Source organism: Lissotriton vulgaris, chromosome 12 (genome assembly GCF_964263255.1).
Source record: "Lissotriton vulgaris chromosome 12, aLisVul1.2, whole genome shotgun sequence".
Taxonomy (NCBI): Eukaryota; Metazoa; Chordata; class Amphibia; order Caudata; family Salamandridae; genus Lissotriton; species Lissotriton vulgaris.
In genome coordinates this window covers 505,795,543-505,821,525 of record NC_141700.1, presented here as the reverse complement: position 1 = coordinate 505,821,525, position 25,983 = coordinate 505,795,543, and the positions used below count along the sequence as shown (strand labels likewise).

Sequence of the window (25,983 nt, the reverse complement as noted above, 5' to 3'; positions counted from 1 at the left end):
TTTATCTAAGTCTTAAGGAAAATAGAAGGGGCATATTTATCATGCAGTTGCGTAACACTTGCATCAGGCAATGGGGTGCATGCACAATGCAACTACTAAGTGAGATTTATCAAGCCACGCAAGGCCACCTTGCGGGCCCTGTGTGGCTTGATAAATCCAGAGTAATGCATTGCAGTGCAAATCACTGCGTTGCGTTACTCTTCCCCAGGGAGGCATCCCATGGGTGGTGCCTGAGTGTTCCCACGCAACACCCATAGATTTTGATGCATTCCCATATTTACCATAAGTGGAAGACCTGAGAATGCGCCAAAACTGCTATGCCTCCCCAGCGAGGCGCAGCAGGTAGAAATAGGTTTATTTCGCCTTGTTTTTTCCTCTTTCTATGTTGTGCTGCAGGCTGCAGAGGTAAATTCCTCAGGGAATTGTTTTTGTACAAGAAGGTGTACCTTCCTGCAACGTAGGCACCCTTGCACTATGGTGTATGGGTGCCTGCGTTGATGCTAGGCAGCACAGGGCTGGAAAAGGACAGGAATTTGCTGTGTAATATTAAGTATGGTGCATTCCTGCTCTTTCTCGGTCATGCAGCACAGCAAGGTGGCTTGCTGCGCTGCGTGACTTTTTGATAAATAGGCCCAAGAAGTCTTCCGTTCTGAGCTAACTGCTGAAATACTTTTTATAAAATAAGATTTTGGTGTTAGCTACATTTACTTTCAGATCATTAGCATTGTTATAAACTAGAATAGCGACATTAAAAATAACTTGATCATTCCCAAACTGAAGCAAGTTAGTGTGTCTTCGCCCTGAAAATATCTAACTCCCATATGACGTATTCTCCTATCAGCTGTATATATATGAAATAGTAGGGGGCTAGCACTCATCTATGTTTCAGTCCCAAATTGTTGGTAATCTTTTGCTTACATGGGAGCCAATGTCAGTCTTTTCTTACAACCAGGTTGTTCAGTGTAACAGACTGCTCTAAGCTTAGAATTTGAGATACCCCACTATTTGACCTTATTCCAAAGAATGGCCGGGCTTACCCTATCAAAAGCTGAGAAATATTAAATACAGCAGGCAAATAATTTGCCTCATTGACACTTTGCAGTTAACTTAGCCATAATGTTCAATGGCAGTATATTTTCTTAAATCTCGAACCTCTTTTAAAAGCCATCCCGATGTTTCTCTAAAAGATTGAGGGCATACTTACTAATCTTTCACATAACGTAGAACAGCGAGCAAAGTTGCAGTGCTGCGTTGCGTGAAAGTTAGAGAGCAGAAATGCTCCATATTTACAAAGAAATTGATAATTTCTCTCTCTCCCTGCACTGGCTCACTGAGGCCTGCCTAGCGCCAACACAAACAACTTTACACCATAATGCAAGAATGCCTGCGTTACAGGCAGAATTGTTTTTGTACAGGCAGGGACACCTTCCTGTTTAAAAGCAATCCATACAGCTATTTTCCTGTTTCTATGTGGATGCGGAAAGCATCATGCATAGAAAGAGAAGAAACAAGAAGAAATAAAGATATTCCTCCTCATTACGCCTCACTGGTGAAGGCGTAGCATTTTGAAGCATTCACAGGTTGACTAGCATTAGTAAGTATAGTGTAACATTTCCTTACAAAACCACCCAAGGTGGCACAAATCGCTCCTTGTGTGTCTTGTAAATATTACTGAAGCCTTTGTGTTGTCCTTGCATCGCCTTGCATGATGCAAGGACAACACAAAGGCTTGATATATCTGGGCCTGAATTCTTCCGCCCAAGCCTCCAGCTTCTCTAATAAAAGTTCAGCAGTTACTTTGGCCCCACTGTCAGACAATGTTATTGTGAGGAATATTGAGGAGTATTTCAATCTCTTTTCTTGTATGTGGGACTGAGGACATATCCCCACCAAGAGTTGAGAATCATTTGCAACTCCAGCATTGTTGTAAAGAGAATAGTTAAAGATTGAATGCAAAAATGACAGTCTTCCTTAATGGTATTAATTGGAAAATCTTTTAGTCCTGGGACATCCGACGAACTTGCACTGAGACTTATTGATTTAATCACCATTTCATTGATCGCTAAATTGAGCGGTAGGCAGTCTGCTGGTTCCCACTTTAATGTATTCAATGCAAAATGAAGGGACCATATATGTCCAACTCAATCATCTGCCTGAATGTTATTAATTCCACATGCGTTTGATCCTTGCTCCAGCTTTGAGACTAAGTACCTAAATGTATTTCAATCATGAGTCTATGCCCACTGCAAAATGTCCACCCATCTCTTTGCATGGAATGCATCCCTAGTATCACTTTCACTTTAATCAGTCTATTTAATTACAGGCATTTTTTTCAAAACTGTTTTCCCAGCAGAAAGGTGTCTCCATACACTTGACTTTAGGAGAGAATTGAAATTCCTACTGGATAAGACAAAGGAGCATACATTCTGGACACCTGATCACCTTCATGTTAATGTTAATGTTAATGTTATTTGGCATTTATTAAGCGCTCGTACGCCCGGGGGCTTCATGGCGCTGTAGGAAGGAACAAGGCGCGACAGTCAATTGGTGGAAATGAAACAGCTCAGTGATGCGCCTGAGAGAAGAGCCAGGTCTTCAGGGAGTGTCTAAAGCTGAGGATATTGTCACTAAGTTTTAGATGGAGGGGAAGAGAGTTCCAGAAGGCAGCTGCAAGGTGGTCAAAGCAGCTGCCTCCGAGACGCTTCTTCTTATACGGAGGAACAATCAGGAGGGATTTATGGATAGACCGGAGGTTGCGGGAGGGGCTGTATCTTTTAAATAAGTCTCTAATGAATAGGGGACCGGTGTCATGTAAAGACTTGAATAGGATGCACCCGGCTATGAAGGCCACGCGTTGCTCAACCGGCAGCCAGTGAAGCTGTTTCAGGCCAGGTCTGACTGATTGCCTCCTGGGGATGTTCAAAAGAAGTCTGGCTGCCTGGTTTTGAACCAGTTGGAGGCGTTTAAGCTCTCCAGTTTGGAGCCCAAGGTATAGACTGTTGGAAAAATCCAATCTGGACAAAACCAGGGAGATGACGATCTGAGTGAGGGCAGCTGAGGAGAAGAAGCAGGCAATTTTTTTATTTTCTTCAACTGAAAAAAGCTGGAAGACACAACTGCTCCAACCTGTTTTTTCAGGGAGACATCCTCGCTGATAAAGATGCCAAGGCTCTTGACCGAGGATGACTTGGATGGGGGGGCGCCCATGCAGGAGGGCCAGAAACTGGGATTCCAGCTGAGTGTGCTCTGTCCAGGCAAGACCAGTTCGGTCTTGCCTGGGTTAAGTTTCAAATGATTGCAGCTCATCCAGCTCAGAATGTGGGACATGGTGTTTTGAAATTCTACCACAGAGTCCTTGGTGTTCAAAGGAAAGATGAGCTGCAAATCATCAGCATAATTGAAGATGGTTACCTTTGCATTCCTGAGGGAGTATAAGAGAGGGCGTAGGTACAAAGTAAAAAGCAGGGGAGATAATGAGGAGCCTTGAGGTACTCCACAGATGGTAGAAATGGTAGGAGCCGTGAAGGAGCCCAGTCTGACCGATTGAGTTCGGTCAGTGATGAATGAACGGATCCAGCTCAGCGCAGGGCCCCTGAGGCCTGCCTGCTCGACACGGTCGACCAAGATGGTATAGTCGACCGTGTCGAACGCAGCAGAGAGGTCCAGTAGCACCAGAGCCTGATGGATCCCTTCGTCCGCATTCCGCCTCAGAGTATTCTGCACCGAGAGAATGACCGCCTCAGTAGAATGGCAAGGGCGGAAACCAGCCTGATTAGGTGCAAGATACTCTGATTTTTCCAGAAATGTGGAGATGCTGTCACAAACATGAGACTCCAGAAGTTTGGCACAGTATGGCAACAGAGATATAGGTCTGTAATTGAGCGGATCTAGCAGGTCGGCTCCTGCCTTTTTTATAAGGGGGATAAGGAGGGCTTTTTTAAAGTTATTTGGGACTTTACCCTGAGTAAGTGATCCGTTCAGCATGGAAAGTAGGCCCCCGGGGATGCTGGTACCCACTTCTTTCAGAATGTGAGGGGGGCAGATGTCATCAGGGGAACCGGATTTAACCTTAGTAAGGAGTTTGGATAGGTTGGCACTTTCAATAGGGGGATAGGAGTCCAGGGTAGCAGAGTTATAAAAGGTGTCTGCAAAAAAAAAGGGGAGGCTGTGTGGTAGGAATATTTTGTTTAATGGTACAGATTTTATCGAAGAAAAAGGAGTTTAGTGAATTGCAAAGTTCCTGAGTGGGGACTGTCGGAAGAGAGGTTCTATCACTGGTGCTGAGATCTTCCACAATATTGAACAATTCTCTAGATTTGTTATGAGCCTTGAGAATTTTTTCCGAAAAATAGTCGGTTTTGTGTTTTAAAATAAGCTTTTGGTAGTCCTTATGAGCCTTGCAATAGTTAGCCCTATCTTGTTCTAAATAGGCTGTTCGCCACTTTCGCTCCAATTGACGGACTTCGAGTTTAAGGGTTTTCAAAGGAGGTGTAAACCACCTGTGAGCGTCATTGGGGCGAGAGCGGGGAAAGTTGGTACAGGGGGCATGTGCATCAGCTGCCTGGAGTAGCCACCCTGAGAAGGCTTCTTCCATTTCTTCGATGTCCTGATCAAGTGAAGGAAGGGAGGAGGTTAAGGATCCAATAAAAGCGGGGATGTCAACATTCTTCCACATTCTAGTTTTTCCTCCTAGCTTGGGCAGGGGATTTCTACTTCTCTCAGTGGTCATAGTGAAGTTGATCAGAAAATGATCCGACCAAATGCAGGGCGTGATGGACTTAATAGCCAGGGAAATGTTTTGAGACCAAATTTGATCTAGGCTATGCCCTTTATCATGAGTTGGAAGGTGAATGTGTTGAGTGAGGTTCATGTCCAGGAGGGTTTCTTTCAGCGTAGCTGCCTGAGAGTCAGACTCAGCAGAGTCCAACCAAAGGTTGAAATCTCCCAACAACACGATTTTATTGTGGGAAATTATCAGGGGGGCAAGTTGTTCTGCTAGGGATGCCGTGAAAGAGGGCATATTTTGAGGGGGGCGATATATGAGGATCAAGAGTAGTGATCCAGTGTTAGTGTCCAATTTAAAAATCAGGTTGTCGGTTCCTATTATGTCGAAGGGTGGTAAAGGAGAGACTTTATGGGTGCTGCGAATAATCGCAGCGACCCCTCCGCCTCTTTTACCGGCTGGTCTGTCGACATGCAGAATGTAGTAGTTCGAGGGAACTGCAGCTAAAATATCAGGTAGGGAACCCTCATTAAGCCAAGTCTCTGAGAGAAACAAAAAATCAGGTTGTTCGGCCTGGAGCAGAAGAAAGATATCCAAGTGGTGTTTAACCATGGATCTGGTGTTTAAATATAGACATTTGAGAATGGTCTTAGAGTCATAAGGGGTCAAATGAGGTACAAAGGACTTATGCTTGGGAGCTTTGCCGAGAGAGAATTCAGGCTTCAAAATGCCATAAGAGGCAGCACGCTTTAAGGCATAAGTGCATATACATTACAAGACCACTCTATGAAAGCAAGCATTTCAATGGCTCAATGATGAATTCAGGTTAATGTGACGCCTAATTTTGTGGGATTAAGGACATCATAAAGTCTTGATTCAAGCAATGCAATCACCATAAAGGGAAAGTGCAAACCAAAACTTCACTGCCAAAATTCGCAAACAATAAAAAAACAAATAAAATTATATAATACATAGTGAGTAATGGGGTAATTAATAACATCTCCATCTTCTAGACACCCAAACTGGTCGTAAAAAGGATAGGGCTGTGAAGATAACATGATCTGTTGGAAGCATCTGCAGATACATCAAGGCTGGCCTAACTTGATTAAAATTCAGGGATTTCAGCAAAGGGATTAAAAATTGCTTCCTCTGCCAGCTATAATAAGAACATAACATGGGAAAATGCAGCATATCCTGCGGAGACAAATTGTCGCAGCCGCAGGGTACTCTTGCCTCAGGCCATGTCCACCCCGGAGGGGAAGCAAAAAAAATGGTGCAATTGGTTGAACCTGAATCTGGCCAGTAAAAACCTATTGTGCTGTGAGCGGACCTTGACAAGATACGTCTCCAACCTCTGTACAGAGTTTAGCAGCATGTGACCCTGAACTGAAGTTTTCTGGAGCTCTAGGTGCTCTCTCTCTAGGGGTGTGAATGTTCCATAAACTGCCTTTTGACACACCCTAGCTCCCGCTCTGAGAGAGAGGAGGGATCATCAAAAATATCTGACATACCAATATGATAAAAAGCTGCCATACCATGGACTATCCAAGATATTCTGTGTGATCGATCAAGAGCCAAACAGTCAGCTAAAATCATTCGATTTAACGACAATTCCGCCTGCTCCAAATCTTAATCCAACACAGGAGAGGACTAAAGGATATCAAATCTGACATGTGGACTAGCCCAAGCTCCGCCTGTACAGAGAAAGCTGGAGTAGAGTGTGAAACCTGTACCAATCTGTGAAGAAAATTATTTTTGGCGGTTTGGATATGGTCCAGCTTGACATACCCCCATACCTCACTACTGTATCATAGCTGGGAGATGCACTTAGCCTGATGCATTTTTAACAGGTCCCTTGGCACCCTAGAGTCAACCCTCTGTGCAAAAATAAAAACCGCCCTGTAGATCTGAGAACCCCGGTTCTCTTCCAGGGGATCCTCATCAATAGTCATAAGCACTGAATATTCCTGCCCATGTGCAGGGACCCCGGAAATAATATAAAATTATATATGGAAATCACATATATCTAGCTCCACATATATGTATGGACATATATCATTTATTCTCACACCAATGAAGCCCCAAAACTGAGGCTAAACAATCTAATTACCCATACATAGACTGTATTTGCAAGGATATAAAAAACACATTAGGTCAAAAAGTACTTGAACTCTGTGTTTTAATGAGCAAAACACTCATAAATCCTGAAATTGCTAATAAATAGACATTGTTAGGCCACAGGCTGCATTGTAAAGCAATAGCATGTAAAATGAAAGCATTTTCAACAAAAACTGGCACCGTGCCTTTAAGGCAGCCATGACCCATGGCTTTCCATCAAGCCTCAGGGGTGACAGTTAGGTCAGTTGTTCTTTCGGCCTCCTTCAGTCAGAACCCTGGTTTTACAGCTTCTATTGAAATTCTACAACTTTTTCACTTTCACTCAACGTCTTTTGACTCTAGAGTGCTAGTGCTATCTTTTTTATTCTTCAGAAAAGGTTTATTATTGTCAAAATGCCTACACTTTTCGCTTTTCGATCCTTGCCCCTCCTGTGGCAAAAAAAAGGCCAGGACTGACACACATCCTGTGTGTATCCTTTGTCTCCCTGAGACTTATAATGTAAACAGCTGTCAGCATTGTAATAACTTATCAAGGAGAACCCTCAAGGACAGAGAAAGAATCAGAATTTATGGCCTCTTTGAAAGAGGTAGGTCTCCTAAAAGGCAGCAGAAGAGGAGAAAGCGGTCGAGCGGTAGAGAGAAGTCCCGACCTGTTCTCCGTCTGGATCTGCGTCGAAGCTGCCTGCGACTGTGAAAACATCTTTGAAGACACATTCTTCGACGGTGAAGACTCAGGTACCTCCGTTGACGTCAACCAGGCGTTCAACGTCGAGAGGCAGGCCTCCGTCGTCGCCGGATGGGCATACGACGTTGAGGCAGATCACTCCGTTGTTGCTGCAGCGATCGACCTCGAGGCCCAGCGCTCCGTCGTCGCACCAGCGATCGACATCGAGGCCCAGCGCTCCGTCGTTGCACCAGCGATCGACTTCGAGGCACAGCGCTCCGTCGACGCATCGGCGTTCGGCGTCGAGGCACAGGCGTTCGCCGTCGAGGCACGCTTTGTCGACACCTCATTACCGGCGTTCGACGTCAGGACACTCTTTGTCGACGCCGCATCACAGGAGTTCGACGTCAAAGCAGGTTGCTCCGTCGGCGTCCCACGGGTGATCGACATCAAGCCACAGGTCTCCGCCAAGGATGGATCATCAGTCCCCGGTGTCAAGACACCAGCCGCCACATCCAGCGTTGAGACCGGTGTTGGGACCAACGTCAACACAGAAGATTCCTGTAAAGCCGACGTTGAGTTTGCTAACTCCGTCACCGGGTCACCAGCCAGTGTCAATGCAGGGATCCCCAAAGTCGACGCCGAGACAGGAAGCGGCATTAGCGCAGGAGAGGCGTTCCAAGTCAAGGGGACGTTCTCCTATACGCTCGAGCCCACCTTAAAAAAAGAAGAGCTTTTCTTCAGGGCAGTCTCAGCCAAGACACCAGGCATGACAGAGTCACTCCAGATCTCGCTCTAGATGACCTTCAGGAGAGGTCTCTCCTCCGGTGAGCCTATTGTCATCCCCCTCAGGCTCTCATGTCTCTCACTGGGAATCAGCATCTAAGATCTCGGACGTGGTGATCTATTCTTCTGATAGTGCATCAGAGCATTTAGCTGGGTCACGGCATGAAGAGGTGCATCCATCTCCTCCAGCACGTTCCCCTGAGAGAAGAGAAAGGTTAAAGTCGCCTTCCATCAGGCTGTCTCCTAGGTGGTACAGACCATTACACCACTGGGCCCCCGACAAAGACACAGCCTCTCGCTTAACACATCAGGTGGATCGGGATCGACCTCCATCCAGGCCCAAAGAGCGAACGCGCACTCCTGTGCGCTGAAGCAGGCGGAGGTCCAGGTCAAGGAGTAGGAGATGGGAGCGCAGATCCCCTACCACTTCCTCATCGTCTACTCGCTATTATAGAGACTATTCCCCCACATTAACCGACAGCCCACCATCAAGAATCTCTCCAGTGGACGACATCTTCACTTTCCAGGACATCTTGGGCAGAGGGGCGCTTAAGCTGGGAATTCTAATGACTAAGCATGGGCGGAAAATCCGTTTCGCTCGCGGATTTTGCGGATTTTCGGTAAATTCGCAATCCGCGAGATTCGCGAATCTCCCGCAAAATCCGCAAATCCGCGAGCAGCGGATTTTGCTCGCACTGCTTGCACTGTTCGCGTGAGTTTGCGGCTTCCCAGTACAACTTCGCGCCCCGCGAATAAGTGCAAAATTGCAGAAATACGATCTTAGCAAAACTGAAACTACTTACCAGGTTCAAAAGTTCAGGCTCATCATTAGTAGCCATTTCCTGTAGTGCTTCCTGAGGGGCCCCTCCAGAGTTCAGTTGCCAGTTGCAACTATTATGTGACCCTGCTCTGAACCTCAGAATAGTTACACATATGCCACAAAGGTCCTGAATTACAGCTAAGGGAGACAAGCAGGAGCCAGGCTGGCAGTTCAAATCCATTAATCAGCCCCTAATTCATTATTGTCAGTTGGGGCAGGGCAGGTGTTGTAACTAATTTTGCAACAATGAAAGCACTTAGCAAGTGCAAAAGATCACTAATCAGGAAGCACTAAGGAAGCAGGTGCCAGCTAAAAAAATATTCTGTGACACATTAATCAGCCCCAAATTAATTCAGGTCACTTGAGGCAGGGAAGGTGTGCTTGCGTTGCCACAATAATGTACACTGACTGGACAACCAGAGGGTGCTGTGATGAAACAGAGGGTGGCATGGGTGGGCCAGAGGGTGGCATGAGTAGTCAGAGAGTGGCAGTGGTGACAGAGAGTGGCAGTGATGAAGAAGAGTGTCCCAAACAGGCTGGACACGTAGAAACAACAAGTTCGCGAAACTTGCGACCCGACAGGTAAGTTCGCAATTTGCGACATTGTACAAAACCCTCGCGAACTGGCAAAAACCCGCGCAAACACAAAAAAAAAAATCCGCGAATTCGCGGATTTTGCGGATTGCGAGTTCGCAAATCCGCAAAATTCGCGAACGCGAGATTCGCAAAATTCGCCCATGCTTACTAATGACAGCGCGCCAGACCAAGTCTTCAGTGATTTTTGAAATGCTGCATCATAAGGCAGCGGCCAAACCTCTGCTTCCCTTGGTTCCAGGGATAATAGAACCAGTTATGGACGTGTTCCTAACGCCTGCAACCATAAAGTCCGTACCGGCGAGGATTCTTAAAAAATATCGGTCGCCAGAGAAGGATCCACTATTCTTCAGAGCCGACCCTCACCTGGATTCAGTAATCATTGCAGCGGCAAGGAAGACTCATGCCATGGCATCTTCCTCCACTGTACCTCCAGGCAAGGAGAGCAAGACGCAAGACTCCGGGGGGCGAAGAGTATGCGGCACCTCGGCCTCCTTGCTGAAGGTTTCCAATGCGGAGGCGCTATTGGTCCGCTATGATAGATCCCTGTGGGATTCCTTGCAGCGCTTCGTTGAAAAACTCCCTCAGGAAGATAGCAGGGATTTCGAAGAGATCCTTACGGGGGGCAGCCAAGTCTCCAACCAAATTATTAGTGCTGCAGCGGATGGAACTACCCTGTCGGCGCATAGATATGCTCATGGGGTATGCGCAAGGAGGTCTTCGTGGTTGTGCCTTACCGCCCTAAACCCAGTAGCTCTGACAAGTGTCATGAACCTGCCTTTATCTGGTACATCTTTATTCGGTTCACACACCGATGAGGAAATGCAGTGTATGAAGGCGGAATTGGACACGCTAAAAGCCGTGGCACTTGAAAAGAAAAAAGAATTCAGAAAAAGGTTCCGCCCCTACAACAAGAGATCCTCCCAACAGAGGTTTCAAACCCCTCAGTGGCAGAAGGGTCAAGACCAACAGGGGCAGCAAAAATCCCAGTACAGAGGAAGGCGCTCCTCAAGAGGTGGAGGTAATCAGCGACAAGGCAATAACTCCAACAAGGGGCAACCCAAACAATAAGTCTTTTCTTCCCCCAGCGCCGTTGCCCACTCCAGTGGGGGGGAAGCATCGCGTATCATATGGAAAAGTGGCGAGCCATTACAAAAGATCGCTGGGTGTAGCTACGCTTCAGAATGGTTACTTTCTTCGGTTTCAACATCAACCTCCCTCTATCCCTCAACATCGAGTCATCAGCTAAAGTTCCTACAAAAAGAGGTAGCCACCCTTCTCACAAAATCAGCTATCAAGAGGGTACCAAGATCTCAAAGAGGGAAAGGAGTCTATTCAAGATATTTTCTGGTCAAGAAAAAAGGCCAGAAAGCGGAGTACAGACCCATTCTGGACTTGCGGACTCTCAACCTTTACGTCAGAAAAGAAATGTTTTGCATGTTGGCGCTTCATCAAATATATCCACATCTAAGGCAGGGGGATTGGATGTATCTGCTGGACCTACAAGATACATACTTTCATGTACCAATAGCTCACAGTCACAGGAAATATCTCCGTTTCCGGGTGGGGACCTCTCATTACCAGTTCAAAGTCCTCCCATTCAGGTTGAAGTCAGCTCCCCGAGTGTTCACGAAGTGCATCGCAGTGGTAGCAGCTGCTCTACGCCCGCAGGGGTGTCTTCCCGTACCCATATCTGGACGATTGGCTGTTGAAAGGTTCTTCCCCAGACAGTGTAAGGAACCACTTTCTGAGCTGCATCGATCTATGCCATTGGTTGGGTCTGCATGTGAATTTCAACTTCACAGCCGACGCAGCAAATACATTTCCTAGGAGCTCTGCTAGACTCAGAGGCAGGAAAAGTGTTTCCTTCTGAGGAGAGACAGTCTTCCATCACTCAAAAATGCCAACTAGTTCTCTGAAGCAGAGATCTGATGGTGCAAAGGATTGCCTCCCTACTAGGGTCGATGGCATCATGCATTTTTCTTGTCCCCAATGCCAGACTACAGATGCGTCCTCTTCAGCAGGATCTGGAGGACAAGTGGGACCAGTAGTCAGCTCGCTGGGACAAAAGCACAGCACGAGCATCCATACCTTGGTGGATGAAAAGGCTAAATATGCAAGTCGGCATTCCATTCCATCAACCCCCGCCTGCCCAGACGCTGATAACAGATGCCTCTCTCCAAGGCTGGGGGGTACACATGGGTCATCTCCAGACGCAAGGACTGTGGTCTCCCAAAGAGCGCTCCTACCACATCAAAATGTTGGAACTGAGGGCAGTCCATCTAGCCCTCAAAGCTTTCCTGCCCTCTATTCAAACATCATCAGTGTTAGTACAAACGGACAACACCACCACCATGTACTACCTGAACAAACAGGGAGGAACACGCTCACGCACCCTCTACCAGGAAGCGCATAATCTGTGGCATTGGCTCCTGGCTCGGAATCTGTCAGTCACAGCAGTCCATCTCCCAGGAGAACAGAACGTGAGAGCGGATGCTCTAAGCCAGCATTTCGAAGAAAAAGAGGACTGGGTTCTCAATGACGAGGTAGTCGAAAACATCTTCCAGTCATGGGGTCGTCCCACAATAGATCTCTTCGCGGACGACGAAAAACACCAAACGCCGAGACTTCGCCTCAAGATTCTACCGACCAGGATCAAAAGGGAATGCCCTTTTGATAGACTGGTCAGGGGAATTTGTGTATGCCTTCCACCCCTTCCGCAGATCTCAAAGGTGGTGAGCAAGCTGACTCACTCGTACACAAAGATGATTCTCAATGCCCCCGATTGGCCGAGACAGTGGTGGTACACGGACCTTCTACATCTGTCAGTGTCCTCACAAGTGGCTGCCGTGCAGGCCAGACCTGCTTTCCAAGATGAATGGGAGGATTCATCATCCCAACCTTCCGTCACTGAGCTTGGCAGCATGGCTCCTGAGGTCATACAATACGGCCACCTAGGACTGCCGCAGGACTGCATGTCCATTTTGAAAGAGGCGAGACGACCTTCCACAGGGCATTCATATGCATACAAGTGGAAGCGTTTCTACATGTGGTGTATGCAGAACAAGTGTCATCCGGACTGGACCGGAACCAGAGTCACGACGGGAAACGCTAGAGCGTATTCAAGCATTCAAGCAACGAGAGCGAGACGGACGCTGTGGCCGCCGCTGACATTCCTGCCTGCCACACCCCACGCGCCCTATTCACACCCCACCCGCGACGCCCATCAAGAGCTTGGAGCCACGGGAACTCGACACCGCGATTTGCGGTTTTGCGGACTTGCCGGAGCATGAGGGGTCGCCGGTCTGAATTCGCCCCAACCTGCCAGTCTGCTGGTCCACCCGCCCGCGATTGCACCAACGCCCAACGTTGCCGGCTCTGGGACAGCAACCTGTGAGCAGGTAGGAGCAGGGCCTGGCGGGCGGGCGGGCGGGCATGAGAGCAGGCGTGCAGGTCTAGGCATGCAGGTCTAGACACCAGCTCCGTCATTTCGGAAGCTACCTCTCCCCGCATACGCATACGCAAAAAAGGAGCAAAGAAGGAGCACAAAGCAAAGCAAAGCAAAAAGCAAGGAGCCAGGTGCAGTATGGCGGTGTGAGCGCTGCTACAAGTCCCCACAAGCGCTGAGATAACAACACCGCCATCGCTAAAAGCCCGTCACCCGGCACCTCGGACACCTTGGCCCCCCTCACCACCCCCTCCGCTGATGTGTTGTTGGCAGGTGTGAGCGCTGCACTCCGAGCCCCAAGCGCTGCGACAACAACACCGCCACAACACTGCATCAACTAACTTTGCTGGTCCTTCGAGTACCTTGGTAACTAGGAGCCTAAGCACCAAGCCCGGCGAATTGCAGAACGAATTGCAGAACCAAGCCCCGGACTCATCTTTGTGGGGAGCAAGGGGCAGGTGCTGTTGCAGGTATTGGAGGGCAAAAAATAAGCAGGCCGCCCCACCACCCCCTCTGCCCCACACCATCGCAGCGATTCCAGCGAAACTTCACTCCATTGCAGCGACCATTTTGCAACAGGAAAAAAGCAACAGTGAAAACAGGGAAAATAATGAGGACTAGAAATTTGTCCTTACTGCAGGCACAGGAAAAACCTCATCCCCACAGAACAGCCAGGAGACGGAAGGCAAAACTTTTCTATCCCCGGGTGCAGGTGGCTATTACCCCGGGCCTGGGCTATCGGATGGGGGAGCCCCGGGATCACCTGGTGCTACCGGTGCAACGCCAACGTCCCCAGGTTTACCAACTGCGTTCCCAGCACTGACATCGTCGCAAGTAGGGCAAGATGGGAAGTGTTATAATCCAGATAACTTAACTCCCCGTCCCGGGGCAAACGTCTCCCTAGGAAACAGAGACATAAGAAGCTTCTTATACCCCCTGGCAACAAGCTCAGCTGTACCAACTAGACCTTCAAGCTGCACACTGCCCTATAAAGCCCCAGAGGTCGGCCTATCCCCCAGTCCCACCGCCACACAGGCTCCAGGATTACCCCTATCACCAATAATAACCGCGCTACAGGGCGGAATACCCCTCAAGCCAGAGGCTCTGGACAGGGTCGCATCCAGACCCGATTCCACAAGACCAACAACTCCTACTCACCACTCACCGGAAGATCCTCATCCGAACTCGATCCTAAACGGGGCCCTCACGGCTGACATATTGATCAGCACACGCAGCGAAACCCCGGCATCAGGGGAGCACATGCTTGACGCATCTAGCCACACACACGAAATTTATGAAGGAGGAGGAACCACAGAAATACTGGCCCGGCACCCCCCACCTTTGAATTTGACGCACCAGAGCCTCCGGGAACAAGACAAAACGGCCCTGCTACCATCGTCAACGAGTAGAAGCTTGGATAGGGGGGAGAGCCCCCCAGTGATCACAGATCATTTAACACTGATCAACGAGACACTCATTTCTATGACAGGTGCGGCAATAATGCACGCCAACAAGCTCGATGCCCAGATAAACATATTACAAACAGTTGCAAACTTAATCTCTGTAATCGACTGCAAACTGGACCATCTGAATTCCCTGATCCGCAGAGCACAGGACAGCACACACTTCAAGCCTGAGTCATGTAGTTGCAGTCCAATCTGAACAAATTAGGAAAACTCCCACATATCATGACCACACTAATTGAGGACCTCAAGAAAGAAGCCGGCAAGACCAAGGACTCGATCTCACAGGCCCCAGCCCCCCACCCTCCAAAAATAGAAGGTTTAAGAAACCCGCCAAACCATTCTACACAAACTAATAAAGAAGATAAAACCGCCTGGGAGGCTCCATCATCCATGCTCAGCATGAGCAGGTCAGACGCCACCAAGATCAAAACAAAAAACCACGTGCCCCAGCATATCACCACACCAACCAGCCTAGACCTCCATAGCCTATCCAGGAAAAACAAGAAAAAAAATTAAAAACTCAACAAGGCGAATAAAAACAAATCTCTCGCTTCCAGGTCTATCCGGGAATGGCTACAGCCTGAGAATGAGACGCCCGCCCACATCGTGAACCAGGAAGCGATCAAATCGGGAGCAATCGTCAAAACACCAGAAACAATCGAGCCAAACGTCGAAGTTACTCACTCTACCAACACAGCAATAACTTTTCTCGCAACCCCCCAGCCAGTTTTATCAACATCACACACAAATCAAGCAATGGATCCACACGGACAAAGCTCAGCGGAAGCATTTCAAGCAAACTCAAACAGACACGACCCGCAGGCCACAGCTTTATCAACGCTCACGACGGGCCGCGCGTCTCAACGCCTTTGACCACAGACCTCATGGAAAATGAACACCCGCCATGTACCATCAGCGCTCCCAGCTTGTCACAGATGGAGGTCTACCGGCGGTCATTGGGGTTAAACAGGCATGCAAACGACCATCCACCTGATACAGCACACTTACCACAAACAGGCAGCCAGGTGGCGGACTCAGTCTGCCGAATAAACCACCCCCAACCCCAGGATCGGAAAATAACGTTGTACCCAGACTATGTCTCCCAGGGGAGATGGGACATTCTTAACTGCAGTAATCTTCTAACACTTTTTGCAAACATCCCAGGGTTGGAGGGAATAAAAACTACAGAGCCCGCACATGGCCGAGGCTCTGAAAAGCCAGCACAAGTTATTGGAAAGCTGGGGCATAAAAATAAAACCTAAGCGCGCACAAAAATACCCCCTCATCTTGAAAACTCACAACGCGCATCTCCAGATGGGAAACACAGATCAGCGAATCGGAGGGAACTCACGCCCGCATGCCTACCCCACTGACGCGCCACACGTGGCGCCCATTCTTCAGAGGTCCAAAGGTGCCACAAACACTGGTCCAACCATCAGCACCCCAATCAAAATAACAACTAATCCGAATCAGGGCACACGCACATGCGCAACTCTGGGATGCGCGAGCAAAGACTGGTCCTGGCTGCCGTTAGTACTAAATTCGAGATCCTAACACAGCCACAATGTCTCGGGCCAACCCCACTGCAGCACGACCATCGTCCAACAAAAGGCTCCAGACAGGGACCGCCCCCGGATCGCCTGCAAATCATGTCTTGGAATGTCGCAGGGCTCAGGAGGCTGCTTCTTAATAAAAACGCTGTGACATTCATGGAGGAGGCAGATATCATCTGCATACAAGAATTCTGGCAGCTCCACCCGCTTTGATTAAGAGGATACGCAGAATATGGAAAACCTGCAAAAAAGGCTAACATATTCGGAACACCCTCGGGGAGTATATGTGTCTACTTAAAGCATTCACTCAACCTGGAACTCGCGCTAATTCCCAATCTCCCGGACAACCTCCAGGCGGGCATCCTGAAAGGCCGCCGCCTGACAAATGGAAACTTTGCGTTTTTATTAATCAACCTCTATCACAATCCACATGGGCCCACATCCAACTTGGCCATGCTGACAACCCACCTAGAGTCCTTAATGCTCCAATTCCCGTCCTTGGAATGCATCATTCTTGGCGACTTTAATATCCATAACATAGGGATATTAACGACACGACGACATCTGCGCGGGGCCACCATTGCTCTATTAAAAACTTATAAGCTGGCGACAGCGCACTCGGTCCTCCTAAAGAACAGTCCAGGGTCCTTCGTCGGTCCTACATACAACAACCAAACAACGATCGACTACATCATCTTAAGTGAAAAACTGCAACCACTTATGTCAAACTTTACAGTTCATCCGCGCAGCGACAGCTACCACGCTGCCTTAACCATCACATTGAATCTCATAGCGGACACTCGTCATAGGCTCGAATACATCGGAGCATCTAACGGCGCAGAACTGATAAAGTTGCCCAGAAGAATCAAATGGGTACAGACTTCAATCACCACTTTTAATAGTTGGGCAAACCAGTGGCCAGGCAGGCCACTGAGTGAACACAAAAAGGGTGCAATAGCTACCTGGAATGCCATCACAGGGACCCTGGCTGCGCTCCTTCGCGGAACCTCAAACAGCATATCTAATAGGGACTCCCCACCTACATATGGACACAAGGCGGAAATCAAAATCAGCGCCAAACAACTGAACAAGAAACGCAAACTTTTCCACAAAAATGGCACAAGCCCAATGAAGAAACAACTTCAAGAGGCCAGTAAAAGTCACTCCAAGAAGGTTTGGGAGGCAAAACGAGACTACTGCGAATCACAATGGCTGAAAATCTTTGATTTGCTGAGCCCAGGAAAATCGCAGGAGTTTTGGCACTACTTAACACCTTCAGCGCGGCGCAAATTTTCGCGCTGTGCTAAAGGTTCTAATGAGCCAATGGGCTCATGACGGAACGGTTCCGTCATGAGCACAGCTCAACCGATGCTCATGACGGAACCGTTCCGTCATGAGCATCGAAGGGGTTAAGCACCCTGGGACGTGGCACAAACCACAGAGAAAACTCCCTCGAGGCTCCCATCTGGGCCGCCCATGTAAAAGCCCTTTACATCTATAACGGCCCTGTTACCAAGCAAAATGAAACATCTATCGTTGGAGCTGACTTAGACCCAACCACCGAGATGACTGCCCCGCTGGGAAAATCGTCAGTGTTCAAAATTCTAAAAAATATCAGACAAAATGGTGCCCCGGGTCCCAACGGTCTTCCTGGACACTTATTCAAGGCAAACATTGACTTCTGGTCCAAAACCCTGACCCACCTGTACACTGAATGCTGGCTCCTGGGGGATGTCCCAGACTCATGGAGAGGTTCGCTCGTACAGCCAATCCACAAAAAGGGCCCCAAATCTGAACCATCTAACTATCGCCTGATCGCCCTTCTGGACATCGAGGGAAAAGCTTACGCCAGTGCCATTTTGAGGGACCTTACAGACTGGACGAACGCAGAAGGTCTTCTCCCATTCTGCCAAACCGGATTTAGACCAAGGTCCGCCAGTCGATAACATCACTGCTCTCTCTTATCTGGTCCACCATGCGCGGACACGCAAAAGCCCTCCCTTATTCGCCTGCTTCATCGACTATTCGGCGGTGTTCGACGGGGTAGATCGTGCAATCCTGTGGAGAAAGCTGGCCCAATGGAATATTAACACATCCCTGTTGAGGGCGATCCAATCCCTGTACCACAATACGTGGGTGAGAATCAAACTCTCGAGGGACCATGCATCGGCAAAGATCAATACGGACCGAGGTCTAAAACAAGGGTGCGTGCTAGCCCCACTGTTATTTAATTTATACACAGCGGACATGGAGAGAGCCTTGACTGGGGCAGCATTGGTCATCCCAAAGATCGGCGGGACAAAAATTCACTTCATGCAATACGCCGACGACCTGGTGCTCTTGGACCACACGAGAATTGGGCTACAAAAGGCGCTGACGGCACTTGCCGCATACAACGACAAAAATAAGCTCGTAGCAAACCTATCCAAGTCCAAAGTCATCATCTTCGGAAAGTACCCAAAGAAAAAAACATTAAAATGGAGGCTCGGCCACCTTTTGCTGGAAAGTACTCAGCGATACACTTACTTGGGTATTTGCTTCCAGTAGTCGGGGCTCTCAAGCGCGCACCTAAAGATCATCCAAGGCAAAGGCAAAACTATAACCTTCGCCATTTGCAAGCTGCACGCCTCCTTATATAGCCCTTCAACAACGGCCATCCAACGAGTACTCAAAGCCAAATTAATGCCGGCCCTCAACTACGCTCTACAGGCATTTGCGGGCAAACTGAATAAAGAACTAGAAAAAATTCACTGCAGAGCCTACAAGAGACTATTTCATCTTCCGAGGTGCACCAGAAACACTCTTGTCCGCCTGGAGATTTCACTCAACCAGCAGTACTTGGAAGAGATGGCCGCCCTAAGTAAATACTACTTCCTAACAACGACGGCTAAGGAGAACACACTTAAGGCAGCCCTGAATTGTATCTTTAGAGAACCAGGGAACCCCTAGTCGGCCACTCTCAAGGCGGCGAAGGACCATATTAATCTCGCCATCGAGTCCTGGAATCCCGAATATGTCAGCTACACCGCTATTAAACACTCCATTAAAAAACAAGTGCGCGCGCGGTCATGGGAACTGGACCTGGAGTCGCTGGCAAAAAAAGATCTTCACGAGTCCTTGTGCTTACCGCACATCCTGCACAATCCCAAACACCACCTTAAGCAGGCTGTGGGCCGCGCAGCCCTTCATAAGATCCTAGCCTACAGACTACATCCATTGCCTCTCAAAGAACTATACGCCTTCAGCACGGTTGGCTCAGGAGTCCGGGAATGCAGGCTCTGTAGGTACAAACGTGTGTCATTGGCCCATCTTCTATTCTGCTGCCCGGCCCTGCACATGGCCCGCAGTCTCTATCTCAGGCCAATTCTAAGACAATCAGAATCCCGCACCGCAAAGGAGGCGACCATCTACCTTTACACCTTGACAACAGTAAAGCACATGGCCTCCTTCAGAAAGTTTATTCACCAGACACTATCCCTGCTGATGGCCCCGGAGGGCCTGCCCTTATAGAGACTTTGCAGACCCATGCCTCAATACGAACCCTATTCATCGTAACCCCAGCCCCCAGGGCGTCACAAACTCCCTTGGTTTTAATTTTTGTAATTTTGTATTCTGTTTTTAATGTAATGGTTTTGAGTAAACAAACAATAAAGTATTCATTCATTCATTCATTCATCCTATCAAGGGTCAGGAAGAGGTCATTCTCATTTACCTATTATATCTGGCTAAAGCAGGGTTGAAATTTAATTCCATTAAGGTGCACTTAGCAGCTATAACAGCTTACAGGAGGTCACCTTCCCAACCTTCTTTTTTTCCAGTTACAGGCTGTGAAAGACTTTCTGCAGGGCTTGAAGAAGGTCTATCCTCCGTTATGCCCTCCATCGCTCCCCTGGGAGTTGAACCTGGTGCTATCAAAGTTGATGGGTCCTCCTTTCGAACCCATTCATAAAGCAACCTTGCAGCATATCTCTTGGAAGGCTGCTTTTTTGGTAGCAATCACGTCTGCTCGCAGGGTGAGCGAGATTGAAGCTCTCTGTTCCAAAGAACCTTATACAGTGTTCCATCTGAATAGAGTGGTGTTGAGGACTCATCCCTCTTTTCTACCTAAGGTGGTGTCAGATTTCCATGTAAACCAGACCATCTCTCTACCCACCTTTTTTCCCAATCCCTCCACTCCAGCTGAGAGGGCCTTGCATTCTTTGGACCTGAAAAAGGTTTTAAAATTCTATCTTGATAGGTCCAAATATATACGTAAGTCTGATCAACTGTCAACTATGTCTCGATGAGATCAGATTATGCAGCCTTGAAACGTTCCATCTCTAGGTGGATAGTGTCGTGTATCAAACTTGCCTACCAATTGGCGCAGAAGACCCTGGGGTTTTCTCCCAAAGCACATTCCACCAGAGGGAAAGTGGCTACTACAGCTTTCCTGCATAATGTGCGCCCATGTCTGAGATTTGTAAAGCAGTGACCTGGAGGTCCGTCCATACATTTACCAGACATTACTGTCTAGATTCAGACACTAGAGCAGATACCCAGGTAGGCCAGGCCTCCTTGTGGAATCTATTTAATGGCTGATTCTCTTCTGTTACAACCTTTGGTTGGGTCATGTGTTTCTCATTTACCTGCAGGTGGTTGATGGGCTTGCTATTCTATTCAGTGCTTATGACTATTGATGAGGATCCCCTGGAAGAGAAGGATAAGTTACTTACCTATAATCCTAGTTCTCTTCCAGGGGTTTCCTCATCAAAGTCATAAGCAACCCACCCACCTCCCCAGGTAAATGAGATGCTGTAAAAGTGTTTACAGTTTATTGTTGAGCCCTGACTTTCAGGGTTATGCAAAGAACAACTGACCTAACTGTCACCCCTGAGGCATGATGGGAAGCCAGGGGTCATGGCTGCCTTAAAGGCATGGTGCCAGTTTTTGTTGAAAATGCTTTAATTTTCTATGCTATTGCTTTACAATGCAGCCTGTGGGCTTATAATGTCTATTTATTAGCAATTTTCAGGATTTATGAGTGTTTTGCTCATTAAAACACAGAGTTCAAGTACTTTTTGACCTAATGTGTTTTTTATATCCTTGCAAATACAGTCTATGTATGGGTAATTACATTGTTTAGCCTCAGTTTGGGGGCTGCATTGGTGTGAGAAAAAATGATATATGTCCATACATATATGTGGAGCTAGATATATGTGATTTCCATATATAATTTTATATTATTTCCGGGGTCCCCGCAAATGGGCGGGAATATTCAGTGCTTATGACTTTGATGAGGATACCTCTAGAAGAGAACTAGGATTACAGGTAAGTAACTTATCCTTCTTTTTGCCTCCACCATAGGATTCCAACAAATGTTAGCATCAAATAGGACCCCCAAGTAAGGGAACGGCTTAACTTTTTCCAAAGTAAAATTAGCGACCTTAAAGGTCTTGCTCTTAGTTGACTTGAAAAATACTTATCATTGCTTTATGTTATCAAAAGGTTAGCAAGTCCTTATCTAGCATTAGGCTAGAGGCAAAGCTACTACAAGTTCTCTGTTTGGGAACATCACCAGTGCTGAAATTTACAAATGAGCCATCTGGAGTACTTTACATACCTTCAGAAGACACTGTCTTGTTTCAGGGTCCATGGCTGAATCTCAAAAATTGTCAGGTCTCTCTGAGGAACCTCCAGGATTAAAGTATGCTTTATTCATTTCCTTCCAAGTCCATTTCCAGTGATTGGCTTGCTGTAGTATTCATTTGTTTATGATTATTAACAAGAGTCCCTGAAAGAGAAGAAAATGTTGCTTATCTGAAATCCTACCCTAGTTTTCTGTCTTGCAAATCTCTACTGAAATCACATGCAACACTCTATCATTCATAGTGAAAGAATAAGGAACTTTATGACATTCTAAACAGTATCTTGAACCTGTACAAAACAAAACCAATTCCGCTCACAGGGCATGATGAAGCTCTTGAGGATTGGCATCTCCATTAGAAGTGTCACTTTTCATACGGTTTAATGCTGCAATCGCTGGTTACCTTGTCCACAATTCCGTTCATTTTTCTTTTAAAAAGGTTATTGAATGTGTTTTTCAGGTTACTTCTTGATTTCTGGTGATTTGTTGTGTCTAAATTGGCTTCTAAACCAAATTTACAGGCTTACAAGAGTGTACGTGTATGTTTAACATTTACTTTACTAAAGAAAAGCCTATGCATTTGTATTTTTTAAGAAAGGGCTGTGGGATCATATGTGTGGAAAAGATGTTCCAGTGCTTTATTTATTTTAATGAAGATTTTCCTGAAGGAGAGATAACATTACTGGTTAGAAACTATCTGTTTTCCTTCCTTACCAGAGTTGGTGCACCTCAGAGTCTTCCCAGTGAATAACTTCATAGATTATACGCTTATTGTTCCTGTTATGCAGTGATGACTAAAGGAATGTCAGGATGTAAGGAAATTTGGCATTGTCAACCAAATACTGGTTGTCAGAAGAAACAACACATTTACAGATTTTGTGATGATGCTATCCCTCTTCTTCAACTTTAACAACACAATCTAAGCAGAAGAGTGAGTGCACACCATGATGCAAGTGGAAAGGGATTGGTTTCCAACATTACCACTTAAACAGCAGCCTTTGCCAAAACTTCACTAACTAAATACAACAGATCATTATGCAGTCTGTAGAGAACTGGCAGATTACACTCGTAGAAAATCTGCTAAACATATTTTTTATCTGTTTATTAACATCATACAAAGTGACAATATAATATGATAATTTAACATAGATTGCAGTAGAAACACAGCTAACTAGAAATAATATGTTATCCAGGTCATAAAATCACTGCAAGATATTCAAGGCTACAACTGGACTTGTATCAATTCTTCCATCCATCCTATTAGACTAGAATGAAGTGAGCAGCAAAGCTTGAGTACCAGTTCAGAAAGGCAAACCCAAATTACTCAGGAGTTGTCCTAGCCTCTCCCACCAGCCTTTTCCATCAGCTCATTTTCCAAGACACCGAATGTCTAACCCACATTATGAGCTTAATTACGAGTCTGGCAGCCCTCGGACTGCCAGACTCATGGTGGGGCAGCAGTGGGGGTTTTCCGACCGACACAATACGACCTTGGCGGTTGTGCCGCCATGGGACTTCTGACTCTGCCAGGGAACCGAAGTTCACTGGTGGTGGTGCGGTGGGCTTGATGCAGTAATATGCTTGGCAGGACCGCCGTGGTCTCGTCAAGCATATTATGACTTTCCTCACCGCCAAGGATTTCATGGAGCTCTTTCCTCCATGAAAACAGTGGTGTGAGGAAAGAAAGGGGGCCCTACAGGTCCCCCTTGTGCCCCACTACATGTGGATGCACACAGGGGGCACAACATTTGCCCCCCTGTGTGCATGCACCCCCAGTTCCAGCACGGCATGGACTTCACAGTCCATGCCATGCTGGAATTTCTTTTGACGTTCCCATTGAAGTGCCTATTTTATAGGCACCGCTGTGGGAACACCAAAGAAACTGCCCGCCTGTGACTAAAAACATCATAATACAGCGGGAGGTTCTCATGCAGGTATGGTGATGCGGCGGCAGGGCGGTCCTGCCGCCACACTGCTAAACTTGTAATCAGGCCCTAAGTGTTCAGACACATTATTTGTTTTCCATTGCATAGCCATGACTCACTTGGGCAAGACCAATCTCAGTAAAATAAAGTTTGCTAATATGAGATACATTTGACCACAAAACACTGACCCACACCTTAGAAACCCACATGAGCTCATCCAGATGGGAGCTTCCATGAAACTTCTTGGCTCCTTGCATCATACTTCAGGGATACATTATGTCCTTCATCATCTTCAACCTTTAAGTGAAAGCCAGTGAACCTTACTCACTGAAGCAGCATCAGGCTCCATCAATATGATAGCACAATAGTCCCACCTACACATTCCGGCTTTGGATTCCTCCCAACTTACCAGGTCAAAAGAACCCTGTTGAAAGGCATTGGTTCCGCTTGTAAGTATGATGGAGCTCGAAAGGGGAAGGGGACCTGGCACCCTCGACAGAACATAATTATGTTCCTCCTACAACAATAATTCAAGTACCACGTCAAAAGAATCTAAACAATCTCCTTTATGTGTGTCACCAAAATTGTCAGATGTGCCAACAGCCAAACTAAACAACCTAAGAAGCAACAGCATTTGCTCACAGGTAACAACCCTCTGACTTTCTTTCTGCACCCTGAGATTGCCTACTAGTTCTAGGGACTTTGCTAAGGTCTCACTGTTATCCGGGGGAGATTAAAAAAACGTGAGGTATCCAAAATGCAAAGCCATTCCCACTGATCATATTTTGCAGGTAATTGTAACTTATTTCTAATTTTACTAACACAGACTAAAGTTGAATGTTAAAGGTCTCTTTAATCTTATATCAAATCCAACAGTAATTCTTTTTTTCTGGCAAATTATGAAACACATAAATATATATAGAAAATCCTGAAGGGGTAAAGGTAATATGGTCCAATATTATAATTGAGAAGTTCTGGGAACATCATAAAACATAAGGCCTTAGACTATCATAGATCACCATAACCGCAAGATGGCCATAGGCAACCATATTACGCTAACAATGCTCATTGTGTGGAATTAGAATGTGTAGATTTTATTTTCCTTTTCATTAATAGATTGCTGGTAAATCAATGGCCAATGGTTAAGGGTGGTGGAATTGTCTATTTTATATCTGTGGTGGTTATTGTATAAGTATGGATTTAGTGCACTTGCCACGTGATCTTTGTATAATTTGTTGCTGAATTCAGAAAGAAATAGTGTGTCTAGTTCATAGTGCTTCACAATGTGACATTTCGTTTTCTTTGTACATAAAGCTTGCAGAGTGGTTGGGTCGTCATGATGATGAAAACCCCATATTTCTCCAGTACCCGAGAAACATTGTCTAGTTTTCACAGTTCACTTTGAAATATGGATTTTTGTGCCAGTACATTTAATGCAATGAAAGCATTCAGATATTTAATACATGTTTTATGTGATAATAATATGCACCCTTTAACCAGCAGGAGTAAAGGAAGACAATCTGAAAATGATGAAAAGCCTGTCCTTTGGAAGGCAGGTGAAGCCGGAGCTGGACAAGTCGACCCAGGTTGACATTGACAAGATGCTGAGTGTCTGTGCTGCTCACCTGGTGCCACCGCTCTCACCACAGTATAAATAGAGAAATATGACTGAGTATGACTGAGTACAAAATACATCTCAGCATACATCTAATCATAATCTTCCTTTGTTTGTGGGGAACTTCCTGTTTGGGTATCTTAATGCAGCATATAAGGAAATTAGACATTTATGTACATTAAAGTAATTTAAACATCAAAGCGCTACAGAATGTGAGTATGTTCAGTAGAAGCATTAGAAGGGTGTGTTTTCTCTCCCCCATGCAGAAGCACAGCTGTTGTTGATTCCTAACTGTAAATCGTGGCAAGGCACCTAGTCTGATTAGATGATGCCCATTGGAGCTACTTAATGTGCGTCCCAATTCCTGCATCAAGACCATTGTATGTTATTAGTCAAATGTTTCTCATTTGTTTATGGGTTGTCCCAAATCCAATCTAATCCAAAAAGCTTTATTCGACAGCCATATATAAACTTTATTGTTTAGTTAATTAAAACCATAACAATAGTACAAATAAAAAAAAAGAATTCCTTTACAATAAACAGTTAAAATTCTCCAGAATATGTTTTTAAAAGATGCACTTCAGTAAGACAGTTATTAATATTAAAAACCTTTTTGTTTTATAATTTCATATTGCTTTTAAGCGCTTT

The 25,983-nt window shown here is 46.6% G+C and overlaps 1 protein-coding gene across 2 annotated transcripts in view; it reads left to right on the top strand.

Moving 5' to 3' along the window:
- C12H16orf86 (chromosome 12 C16orf86 homolog) overlaps positions 1 to 25,378 on the top strand; it is a 276,171-nt gene extending 250,793 nt beyond the window's left edge. Inside the window, exon 5 of one of the 2 annotated variants that reach the window (XM_086946480.1) lies at positions 25,224 to 25,378. In XM_086946480.1, the coding sequence (XP_086802606.1) occupies positions 25,224 to 25,378 (155 nt within the window). Of the gene's footprint in view, positions 1 to 25,220 lie in introns of both variants that reach the window. The other variant, XM_086946479.1, reaches the window with a different exon arrangement.
- The last annotated feature ends 605 nt before the right edge of the window (positions 25,379 to 25,983 follow it).